Source organism: Malurus melanocephalus, unplaced genomic scaffold (genome assembly GCF_030028575.1).
Source record: "Malurus melanocephalus ecotype Western Australia unplaced genomic scaffold, MMel_1.1 scaffold_849, whole genome shotgun sequence".
Taxonomy (NCBI): domain Eukaryota; kingdom Metazoa; phylum Chordata; class Aves; order Passeriformes; family Maluridae; genus Malurus; species Malurus melanocephalus.
The window spans coordinates 1-12,227 of record NW_026624081.1 but is presented as its reverse complement, the minus strand read 5'-3'; the positions used below and the strand labels follow the sequence as shown (position 1 = coordinate 12,227).

The window sequence follows — 12,227 nt, the reverse complement described above, 5'->3', positions numbered from 1 at the left end:
CCCAGCTCACCTGCTAACACAGGCTGTGGAATAGTGCTCACTATTAATTTGTGTTCATTACTACAATCCTTGAACGAGCAGCACAATAAAAGTATAAAGCCACTACAATTGCCTCACCTAGAAGCCCAGGAGAAAGGAAAGCAGATGAAAAACAAACGTTTAATTACTTRAATTCTTATTTTCCTGTAGGATAGATGGAGGAAAGTTGATGTAAAAAAACTCAGAAACTATATTCAGTGAGGAACAGTAATTTTATTTAAATCTACTTCATGCGTAAGCATGGTAGAACCCCAATTTAACTTTGGCAAATATCACAAAAAAAACCCCAAAACAAAAAACCAAGCAGCCTATACAGAACAGTGAAAATGCCAAGGATATGGGTTCTCCACAGTTTCACTGCAGAGCAAATGGATTTAGAAGCCTCACTTTAGCTATATCATTTATAACCATATAATTAAATAYAGGTAGTCTTTCACTATCACTTCTTGACTTCTCCAAGATCTTCAATGCTGTCATCATCCACCTAGGGAGAAAGAGCCAAAACACAGCAAATTAAGTATTTTCTTTTTCCATGCCTCCTTCAATGCAAAGCCCTGTAAATGTAGTGAAGTGTATGGGAAATGAACAGCACCATTTCAGATCCCTGCTGTAAATTCTGTGTGAGTGATGTGTGCTTGCAGGACACAGCTGAGCATGCAGGGCTGGGAATACAGACCTGGCCTCTGGAGTGAAACCATAAAGAATTCCACTTGGGAAATGCCAGGACAAGGAGAGTCAGAAAAAGCACTTGCAGTTACAGCTCTCAGCAGCCAAACCAAACTAGCTGATCTCTTCTTCTGAAGCACAAGTGTGTGRGGTTTGGGGTTTTTTGTTTCAATTTTGCATTGTTTTATGAGGTGTTAAAAACCAGGATGGCAGTGTAAGAATACTTGTGACACTCACTGTTAAGAAATGGTCACAAAGAAACCACAGATATCTGACAGCTGGATTTATTCTGACAAGCCTCTCTCACTGTAGGGTGGGAATACAACAACTGGTCTTTTATTTTTGTGCACCAATCTGTGGTGCCAAAAATGAACCCCTTTTCTGAAATCATTTTAAAGTCACARGCTAGTGTGGAAAAGTGTATGTCTTCCAGACAGAAGAAAGGGTTTATTACCTCAGGCCACTTCTCCTGGATTACATCAATAATGTCATCTGTAAAGTCCCCCTGAATGATGATCTCATCTTCTCCTGTTACTGAGGCACCGCAGGAAAATTTCTGAGCAAAAAACCTTTGTGCTTCCTTAAGATCGATTTCTGCCCAGGGGAAAAATGGAAAACTTAAGTACAGCCATTGTCATAAAAGTATTCTCTTAAGTTTAAAGCCAAAATCTTGTTTTAACTGTTGAAAAAGTAGTGGCAYTTTATAGCTGAAGCTTTGCTAGAGTTTCCATTGAAAGCCAGGTCTGCTGTTTACACCCAAAACATCTGATCCAGCAAATGCTTCAAGGTGGAAAGAGCTGAATGTCCTCTACACGTTCTGTTGACCTGAGTCTGTGCCCTGTTTCAAAAAACCCACAGCCCTATTTGCTTGAAAAAACATGGCAGTAAGTACCTTAATAATTTATCCCAGTGGAAAGTCACGACCTTTGAATGCTTTGGAACTGCTAAAAGCACCTCCAATACCAGGAAAACCCAAACTCACCAAACGTTGCGAGGCCACACACTCTTGTGACATATTTTTTCTTTGCTCTGGGAATTTTAGCTATTGTAACTTTCTGTGGTACAGTCTTCTTTTTCTGTTTTATCTGACCTCTTCCACCTTTAAAACAGAGCATAAGGGTTCATGGTTCATCAAAAAAAAAGAATACAAGATTTCATCTCTATAAACAAACTTTTACAGCCCCAACTGTGTCAGTGAACAAAAGTATGTTTTGCACATTGTTTAGTATTATTTAAGAAAGATCCCATGTCATCAAAGCTCAGTATAATAAAAAATAACAATATCTACATGTCAAATGTGCATTCAAGCACAGGTTGCACAGCAGATCCTCACTGCAATAAGCAAAAAGGGCTTTTCCCCACACTTTACCAATCAGTGTGTTTAGCCTATATTTATGTTGTTCTCTRGGTGTAATCCTAGCAATAAATTTTTCTTTGTGTTTTCCACAAGTATTTTAACATCCTCGGGGGGTGTGTCCAAGGCAAAGCAAGCAGCTCATGCCCATTTCCCGAGGCCACAAGGCCACGCTTTCCTAAACAGCAGATCARGTTCTGGATACCTGTGCACGACCCYAGAATGAACCACACAYGGATATATGAGCCAGCAGCAAACCCCACAACTCTGCCAGGCACCGACTGCCCAATCCCACATCATCTCACCCCACCTTTCCTAYTGCCTGTTTCTAGGCCAACTGTGGGAACACTCCCCGTATCAGGCATTTATGAGTCGGAGCAAAGCAYGCAAAAGATGCATTCTGCTCATTAAGATTCTTCAAGCCAGATTAAGATCTCGGCTAACTCAGTGTACAGTCATCAAGTTATTCCAGGGTAACCAAAGTTTCAGGTTTCTGAGCCTTCTCAGCGTGAAAATCTAAAGAATTTATGACAAGCAAACCAATCCCTGTTTTTTTTCCTAACACGCAGCACTTTCAATTCTGTTTTAWTATGAACTGGTGTCTGGTAATTTTAAGACAGTAAATGTCTATCTTAAATTTTCCTCAGTAAGTTTCTGTAGTGTCTTACAAAGTTTTCCCTCACACTCTCTCTTATGATCACTCTTACACCATCCTACTTAACATCGTACTGTAAGTTTTCACAAAACTTTAGATTCTAGGAGGAAAAAATTCACTAAATGTTTTAAACCTTCTTATTTGAGAACCAGATTGAAGACTAACCATCCCACCCCTCACAACAAATTAATGTTGAATGAAAATGTCCTGAAATTTCCAGGGAAAGGATCCAAGTTGCAGAACATGAAATGCTGCTGTCACTACACATTGCCTACTGAGAAGGTAAATTAAACTGGTTACCACAAAAACAAAACAAAAATATATGTGGCATAAAATAYGAATTTTACTAGGTATTAACCACAATTTATGGATCACTACACACAACTGACACTTCACAGGCAAATGAATATTAACAGCTCCAGCACTCTGATTTATGGTGGAAACTATGTTAATTAATTCAGCAGAAAGAACTCCTAGGATAAAAGTGTGTTTAAATTGTTCCACATAACTTTATATCTTCCAAAGTTGGGTTTTGAAAATGCTTTGCATTAATAGAGCTAGGAAGAGACACAGCTGCTAATGGTGACACAGGTAATAGATTTAAAAGCGTAAAACCAAATCCTGTTCCGTGATTACAGAGAGGTGGAAGGAACAAAGGCAAAAGCAGAGTCATGAGGCATTAACAGAGGGAAGCAGCCTTTGTTCTGCTCTGCAAGCAGCCCATAAAATGCTGCTCAACAGGGCAGAGTATTCTGGGAGAAATGCCAGCTGATTTCAGGGTGGGAAGAATTGCTCCCTAAGTGTGACAGCGGTGACAGGAACAAAGGGGCACAGGATGCAGCTCACCTTTCCCTGCCTGTCCCTCCCATCCAACATTTCCATTGGCACACACCACAGAGTTAACTCTGCTGCCACAGGGAGGAAGGAAGATATTCCCTGTCCTCTGTGCAGAGCTAACCACCGAAATGCAAGGAATTCCAGACCAGCAGGTGAGAAAGGGACGCCCCAAACTGCTCTTAAATCAGTACCACAATCAACTATTTAGACCTTGCCTCTCTTTTGCTTCTTCTTCTCCTCTTCTTCTCCTGCTCCCACATTTCCTTGGCCTTCTCCAACCCCAGCTTCCTGTTTAGGTGAATTTTCTTTAATGCATCAGAAAGGAGGGAAAAAAAAAAAGAACAAAATTAGTGGCCAGACACCCACAGGCTTATAGGAACAGGAAATAAGGTACAGTGATAATTTGCTAAATGAGTAAACTGTGCTGAAGTGCAGCAGCCCCTTGACTGAGGCATGCTGCATCCTCATTACAGAATTTACACAAATTAGATCCAGAAAAACCTCAGCTCAAAGATACACAGACAATTTCAATAAAGGCTCTTGTACAGAGAGCCAGAAATGAATGATAATGTTAATATCGAAATTCCAAATGCAAACAAATCGGTTCCCCATTATTAATGATCTTTTCTCCAGCCATCCATTGTACACTGGACACATAAAATGCAATAAACTAACTTTGATGGGAAACAAATGCATGGATGAATGTTTATAGGAGGAACCTTAAGAAAGCTCAAATCTTATTAATAAAACTAAACATTGATTATTTAGTGCTTTCTGACATTATAAAACAAATTTCACAGCATCCAAAGCATTTTCTCATGATACTGAAGGAAAAGRAAAGAGGTAAGAACTGGACAAGCTSAAATATTTCTAAATATATTCAAGGRMAYGTAACAGAAAATAGAAAAGATTCTTACCTACTGTAAGTTTTGCAAACTCATCTGGAAAATTCTTTTCTAACCATTGTCTACATTTAGTCACATCAGGCATGTATTCACAGTACTAGAGAAAAGCCATACGAAATTTTGTTAGTGGAGGAATGACAAAATACATCACAAATACAACAAAATATACATAATATGACAGAAGGAAATTTGGACAACAAAAAATTAACTCACCTCTGTTGGCAACGAACAAACTAGAAAAAGAAAAAAAAAAAGAACAGGTTATAAAATTAAGTTTTTTACTTTACTTTTTTACTTACAGCCTTAGTAATTAAATTCCAAATGGTGTTTTAAAGTGAGGGATGACTTCTTACATAACTTCTGGCTAGAAACACACACTGACTCAAAAACACTACTTTATTGTTGACACTCCACATTTTAATTCTTCTCTCACTAGGCCTGTGCTTACACGCTCTGCTTTAGGATAAAACCATCACAGCAAGAGCTGCAGTCACTGAGGGAAGGGGAGCAGATGCCCAAGGCTGGGAAAAGCTACAAAATAAAAAGATCATTTCTACCTGAGGGAAAAGGTTCATGGAACTAAGAACTACATGGTTTGGTCAGCTTCCCTTCTTCCAAGAGCTGCCAATGACTCAAAGAGGGGCTCAGCCCCACAACCACCCAAACCAACTGTGCAGAGTTTCACACACAACAGGGCTATTTCCTAATCCCCTGCCACTGTATTCCAGCCTGAAGCAAGATGACATTCCCATGTCATGAAGATTATTTACTTCCCTTTAAATTTCACCCACACAACTACAAATGAGTAAAGAATACTTCCTAACACAGGGCAACAACTAATTGTTATGTATTCCATTTCTCACTGCCATCCTAATGCTCAGAAGACTTCTCTGTGTTAATGGCTTCACTGATTTCCTGCAGGAAGAGAATCTTGCTCCCTCTCCTTTCACAAAAGGAAATTCCCAGCACTTGCCTCCACAGTAGAGGACCCGGAGGGGATAATCGGCGTCTGACCTGGCACCACTCCTGCCGTCCCCTCTGCAGTCAGGGACCACCGGCTCAGCCACATCTGTGGCCATGTCACAAGCCTGGAGGTCACAGGGTGAAAGAATCAGGACCCAAAGTCTGGGMTAGGTTAGTCACATCCCTCCCATCTCAACAAAAATCCCAGAGGAAATAGGTACAAGCGTGAAAAGAGCATGAGAGATCAGAGAGAAGAAAAGGGGAGTTAAAAATAATGAAAACATAGGGAAAATGGCTACAAAGGACACCGAGCATAACTGGAATTCTAGAAGATAAGGGGAAAAAATCAAAGTGGCACAAAATGAAGAAACACCTTTCAGAACCCGCACAGAATGACAAAACACACTGGGTTAAACACAACGTGAAATATTACATTAAATTAGTGGCACATTGACAGAGGGAGCAGGTACCTCTCGCATATTAGCAAAGGAAAGAGATCATGTAAATCAGTGCCTGAAGAGTCACAATCTGATCCGAGAACACTGGGAAAAAAAAACAAAACAAAACAAAGAGCATAAAACAAGGAAAGCAAACTCAACCCACTAATGGATTTTATAGTGGTTTACAAACTCGTTTTCAAGCAAGGGACTTAGAAGACAACAAGGAAAGAGTTTGGAACACATAAATCCCCCAGGACGATGGAACAAACAGGATACGAGTGAGGAAGCTTCGGGTGTTGTACAAGAGGAATGGTGAGGGAAAATTCCAGGGCTCCAGAGGTGATGGGTTCTGGGTAGGGAAACAAATGGGGGCAGAGAGGATGAGGATGTTGGGGTGCCCATGAAGACCCCAAACAGGCGCGGGACGAGGGGTGGTCAGGGGGTAAATTGAGGGGGTAAATTGAGAGGTAAATTGAGGGGTAAATTGAAGGGTAAATTGAGAGCGGGGAGAAGGTGCTGGGACACCAGACATGATGGGGATGGCGGACACGGCGGGATGGGGGGGATTTGGGGCGGCAGAACTGAGGGGATGAAGGGGCTGAGCCCAGGGGATGCGGTTCGGGTACCTGAGGAGGGGCGGGCTCGCAGGGCGGGGCTGACGGAAAGGAGAGCGCCGGAAGGATGCTGAGGTACCGGCACCGGGGGGATCCCTGTGAGGGGCGGCAGAACCGCGGCTCCGGAGGAGAGGGAGGGGGCGGGTGTGGGAGCCGCCAGGCGGGTCTGAGCGGTGCGGGAGGAGGCGGGGGCGGTGTCGGTGTTACCGGAGGCCCCTCGGGCCGGGTCCCGGTCCCGGTCCCGCTCCCTCACCGCGCGCGCACGTGCGCCCGCCCCAGCGCCGCCGTCTCGCGAGAGGGGCGTGCACGGATTGACCCCGCCGGCTCGCCGTACCGCGGCGGGCAGAGCTGTGCACTGTGCTGGTCACGTGTTCAGCCGAGCTACGGTGTGCCGCAGCGCCCATTTCCCGCCGGGCCGCCGCCGCCATGCCCCGGTACGCGCAGCTGGTGATGGGCCCGGCGGGCAGCGGGAAGGTGAGCGGGGAACGGCGGGCGGGGAACGGCGGGGAACACGGGGGTACGGCTCTCTGACGGCCGTGTGTGCCCCTTGCAGAGCACCTACTGCTCCACCATGGTGCAGCACTGCGAGGCGCTGGGCCGCGCCGTGCAGGTGGTGAACCTGGACCCGGCGGCCGAGCTCTTCAGCTACCCCGTGATGGCAGGTGAGCACCGGCCCCGGTGAGCTCCGGGCACTGCCGGGCACCGCTGGGCTCGAACCGCCCCCTGGGCGTGTCACTGGACGAGCTCTATTTCCGTGCAGCAGTGCGGGGGAAGCTGTTGGAAAAGCCTTTAAACAAAACAGTATGTGATGCTTATATCAGTGAATTATACCTCGTGTGATACCAAACAATGCTTAGTGCCTATGGCAGATTAGTGCAGTCTTGTATTAGTGATAACTCCCTACATCAGTGACTGTTGCCGTGTCCAGATCGTGCTTAATCTCTGTATTTACCTACACTAGTGATTAATATGCACTGGCAGATGTCTTAGTTTTGAGAACAACGACAGTGTGCCTCAACAAAATAATTTTGACCTGACCACATAGCTGAGACCCTTTCAATGAGAAGAGATTCATTAGAGGATCCAGGACCATAAGAAGAAAATTTGGGGAATGGGATGTTTGTCAAATGATCACYGGGAGCCCTCAAAWGACYCCTACTCATATCCAAATAAGTCCGGGGAGTGGAGTTATTTAGTTATAGAAGTGGAGTTATTTAGCATATATGTGTGTATTCTGGGAGTTAATGAATTTGTCTAAGTTTCGTGAACATAACCTGGTTTGTCTGGCTGCACTTCTGAATGGGGAGATCCCCCTGCTCCCAGCACTGCTGTGAAGTCCTGTTGTTTTTCTCACCTCCCAAACTGCCTGGAGAGTTCATTCCAGGCTTTTGGTGATGTGTTTGTTGTCACAGACATCCGTGAGCTGATAGAAGTGGACGATGTCATGGAAGATGAGTCCTTGAGGTTTGGCCCCAATGGTGGCTTGGTGTTTTGCATGGAATACTTTGCCAATAACTTCAACTGGCTGGAGGAGAGCCTTGGCCACGTGGAGGATGATTATGTTTTGTTTGATTGCCCAGGTAAACACACGCCAATGTTTTGGTATCACTTCATAAGCGTTGGAAAATTCGCAAACTGGAAAATGTGGTTTTAGATGGTCGTGATAATTCACATTTTGTTGAACTATTAACAGTTGTCAGAGTCATTTTCAGATGTTTCAGGAATGAACTTGACCCTGAGCTGATCTGGGTGACTGCACAGTCAGAGCTGCCTGGAAAGAGGGTGCTTTCCTTATCAGTTTTTATTTAAGTGCAATTCCAATGTCTATATATAACTGTCAACTGTTCCTGTTTGCTTCACATTCCTTCATATTAATATCCTGAGTGTGCTCTAGGTCAGATTGAGCTCTACACACACCTGCCAGTGATGAAACAGTTGGTGGAGCAGCTGCAGCAGTGGGAATTCCGTGTCTGTGGAGTTTTCCTTGTGGATTCTCAGTTCATGGTGGAATCTTTTAAGGTATCCATTTGAAATCTGTTGGAAAGGTTCATATTGATAAAGGACGACAAGTCTGAGCCATTCGGGGAGCTGGGTTTGCCCAGAAAAAAAATTGCCACTTTGGAGATCTGACTGCTGTCATCAGCTGTCTCAGACACAGGAAAGGAAAATGAAAGGAAGGAAAATTCCAGATGGATGTAAAGAAAAGCAGCACAGTGAGAGTGGTCAGACTGGGACAGGGACTGAGGGATTGTTCAGTGAATGTTTGTGGAGTCAAACCTTGACTGGGCAAACTCCAGAGCAGCCTGAGCTTATCTGCAAGCTCCTCTTTTTACCAATTGTAGGAGCCAAATAATCTCCACAAGTTCCTAAAATCTTCTGTGATTCCATGAGAGCATTCTCATATTCTGAGAACAACCAGGCCACTTTCCCCATTTAGCAGTAACTATCCCAAGAAGGGTTTGGGTTTTCTTAATGTCCTTTCCAGTGGCAGATCCATATTTGAGGCTCCAAAAATAGAGGGGATACTTGGCACCTCCTTTTTCCAGCAGAGAGAATGATTCCTCATATGGCTTTGTGTCCACGTTCCATATATTCATTACCAGATTTGGCCTGGGGTTGAGTGTCCTGCGTGTTTATGTTGTGGTTTTTTGTATTTTAATACATCATTTTTCATCCTCTTCAAGTTTATTTCTGGAATTCTGGCAGCACTCAGTGCAATGATATCTTTGGAGATTCCACAGATTAACGTCATGACCAAAATGGATTTGCTGAGCAAGAAAGCCAAGAAGGAAATAGAAAAGTAAGTTCCAAAAAATTTTTTGCTCTGTGGTGTAATACATTGAGGCAAAGTTCACTGAAAATTCATTTTCCCACAATTAAAACATACTCTTTTGGAAAGGGAGAAAATGGATTTCATTTATATGAAACAATAGCCTGTAAACATCGGGGTGGGATGGTTAGTTTAGTCAAAAGAATAGCTCCATGTTTGTGTTAATCTCTGGGTTTTTCTTGTAAGTAATTACCTTGATTTTTTGGTGTCATTCTGAATGACAGACTTTCAGTGTTAATGCTGACTTTGTTTCTTTCAGGTACTTGGATCCAGATATGTATTCTATGATTGAAGATTCTTCAAACATACTGAGAAGCAAAAGGTTTAAAAAACTGACTAAATCCATATGTGGATTGGTAGGTATATTGCTTTTGAGCTGGTACCCTTAAATTTGCTATCACCTTTTGCCTCTTAAGTCAGTTTTTAAATTTTATAAAAAATATAAATTTCAACATACTTTGAATCTTTCTATAGATTGATGACTATGGTATGGTTCGATTTCTGCCTTTGGATCGCTCTGATGAGGAAAGTATAAACATAGTTCTGCAGCACATAGACTTCACCATTCAGTATGGAGAAGATTTGGAATTTAAAGAACCAAAGGTAAGGGAGAAAATGAAAAATTAGAAAGTGTTCACAATATAAGTTGTAATGGGAAATAGGAAATTAGAAATAAAGTCTCTTGTGTAAAATGCATGATAGAAAACTGCCAAAATCTGTTCGTCTGTCTAGTTTTATTATTCAGCTCATATATTCTAAGGAACAAGTCCTGTGCTTTTATTCAATTTTTAAGTTCATTTTTTTTTTCTCTTTTGTCCTGCAGAATATTTGGATCTAGATTTTGACCTATGTAAAAAGATTTATATTTTTCTGGTTTTATTGACAGGAATGCGAAGAAGATAAATCTGCTCTTGTGGATGAATATTTTCAAGATCATGTGAATGAGTAAAAAAGGTGTTCAAACTGGGAGGAAAATACTTTGTTTTTTGTAAAAAAAAATAAAAAATAAAAAAAAACCCCAACCCCTACACAAACACACTTGATGTTTTATCTGTAAAATAACAAATATTTATAGTGAAGAATGAGTTATATGACCTCGTAACTACTTTAATAAATATTTTGTTTTTTCATTATGCTTGTGTGTTATAAAATACATGGGCCAGTGCTACATACAAAAAAGCAGAGCCAGAACTGGGCAAGAGGTTCAACAGACATGTTTAGAGGAAAAGGGCTCACAAAATCTGGAAGTAGCACATCTTGATCTGGCTGAATTAAACCATTCAAAACTTGGGGCAACTTTGGTGGTTTAACTCACCTCCAGCCTGGCTTTGAGACATGTCATGCTTAGGGTGTTTCGAAAGGACAAACCCCAGCCCTGCAGTTGAATTATTGTGACTCACCTTCCCAACTTCCCCATTTTGTCTCCCTGACTCATGCCATTAGTCAGGGACCAGGGGACAAGTTGAGCACGCTGGGTCACAGGGAAGGTAATAGCTTGATAGGAATGTCTATTTTAAAAATAACACGTTTGGCCCCCTCTTGTGCTTCCTTACACGAAGTGTCCCTCGCACTGGGCGGTGCAGGAAACGCACAGGAGAGAAAACCAGCTGCGAGCAAAGCATCCCGGAAAGCATCCCCGTGCGGGCGGTGCCTCCCGGAATCCCTGCTCGGCACCAGCAGTGCCTGGCAGAGCGGTGCCTCCCGGAATCCCTGCTCGGCACCAGCAGTGCCCTGGCAGAGCGGTGCCTCCCGGAATCCCTGCTCGGCACCAGCAGTGCCTCCCCATGACTTTTCCCGTGCGGACAGTGTCCGGATACAGCGATACCTCCCGGGATCCCTTCCCGGTGCGCTGCCTCCGGGGCGGTGCGCGGCTCCCGCTTCCCCTCCTCGCACCGCCTCTGCCGCTGCCTCATTTCCTGCAGCGCAGGCGGAGGAGGAAGCTCTGTGCCCGCTTTCCTGGCCGGTTCTCCCCGCTCCCCTCCTGCCCGGCTCCGTCGAGCCGCGTTCTGCCCATCGAGATGCCGGTGAGCGGCTCCGCAGCCGGCGCTGCCCGGTCCCGGCGGGGCATTGCGGGCAGGAGGGCGGCGGGGCCGGGCCGGGGGCGGCGGGGATGAGCCGGGCCGGGGAGGGGGCTCTGCTGCGGGGTCTGGCCGTGAGCACTGCGGGGGGAAAGAGGGGCTGCAGCTGCGGGGAGCGCTGCTGAGAGCGGGGAATGGCTCTTTATGGGAGGCTGCTGCAAGGCCGGCGCTTTGCTCTTCCTCTTCCTCCTCCTCGCCCTGCCAGGGATCCACCCGCAGCCGGGAGGGTGCGAGCCCCGGCAGCAGTGGGGGACAGGGTGGTCACACCAGTGCTTTGCTCTGGCTTTGTTCACAGTGCCTTCCCCTCAGTGAAATAAACTGCTTTTCACACCCACCCTGCCCCAGTCACATCCTTTTCTGTCCCCCACAAAAGCAGGGTTGTGAGGAGGTGAGGGATCCCAGTGGCCTGGCACAGCACCCAGGAAACCTTTGGAAAAATGCCTAAAACTAAACTCATTAGTGGTTAAAAATCCGTTTGTCATATGCAGAAAGCTGTTTTTTCACTTGAATCAGTGAATGCAGAATGCACAGAAAGCCCCCCACTTTTTTTTTTTTTTTTTTTTTTTTAGTTTTTTTTTTTTTTTTTTTTTTTTTTTTTTTTTTTTTTTTTTTTTTTTTTTTTTTTTTTTAGTGCATTAAACCTGGCTTTATTTATAATTATCTAATTTCCAGACATGGAAATAAATTACTTTTTTTTTTTAATAACCAGCTAATTTTCTATCCAGTGCCCCAAAACTCAGGCAGGTGAGCAGGGCTGTTCTCCCTTGGTGCTGCCAGGCAGGGATCAGGCTGTGGCCTGCAGACCAACAGAACATTTTATCCCATCTCCCACCACGGTGACTGCAA

General features: G+C 44.3%; 2 protein-coding genes across 4 annotated transcripts; one reads left to right on the top strand and one right to left on the bottom strand.

The window, feature by feature from the left end:
- Window positions 1-229: 229 nt before the first annotated feature.
- On the bottom strand, window positions 230-6,795 carry DENR (density regulated re-initiation and release factor). 3 transcript variants are annotated; one of them, XM_057385635.1, is made up of 9 exons: window positions 6,681-6,795; window positions 5,890-5,961; window positions 5,430-5,544; window positions 4,670-4,689; window positions 4,469-4,553; window positions 3,767-3,856; window positions 1,688-1,804; window positions 1,160-1,299; window positions 230-523 (listed from the first exon to the last, which is right to left on the bottom strand). In XM_057385635.1, the coding sequence occupies exons 2-9, from the start codon at window positions 5,896-5,898 to the stop codon at window positions 479-481; spliced, it is 621 nt and encodes a 206-aa protein (XP_057241618.1). In that variant the 5' UTR covers window positions 5,899-5,961; window positions 6,681-6,795; the 3' UTR covers window positions 230-478. The 3 variants fall into 3 exon arrangements, with proteins under 3 accessions (XP_057241618.1, XP_057241620.1, XP_057241621.1); XM_057385637.1 differs by lacking the exon at window positions 6,681-6,795 and adding an exon at window positions 6,486-6,552; XM_057385638.1 differs by lacking the exon at window positions 5,890-5,961 and having other exon boundaries at window positions 6,486-6,718.
- A 46-nt stretch (window positions 6,796-6,841) lies between these two features.
- Window positions 6,842-10,436, top strand: LOC130585233 (GPN-loop GTPase 3). The gene is made up of 8 exons (XM_057385634.1): window positions 6,842-6,947; window positions 7,027-7,135; window positions 7,886-8,053; window positions 8,368-8,492; window positions 9,158-9,273; window positions 9,563-9,659; window positions 9,778-9,906; window positions 10,190-10,436. The coding sequence occupies exons 1-8, from the start codon at window positions 6,900-6,902 to the stop codon at window positions 10,250-10,252; spliced, it is 855 nt and encodes a 284-aa protein (XP_057241617.1). The 5' UTR covers window positions 6,842-6,899; the 3' UTR covers window positions 10,253-10,436.
- The last annotated feature ends 1,791 nt before the right edge of the window (window positions 10,437-12,227 follow it).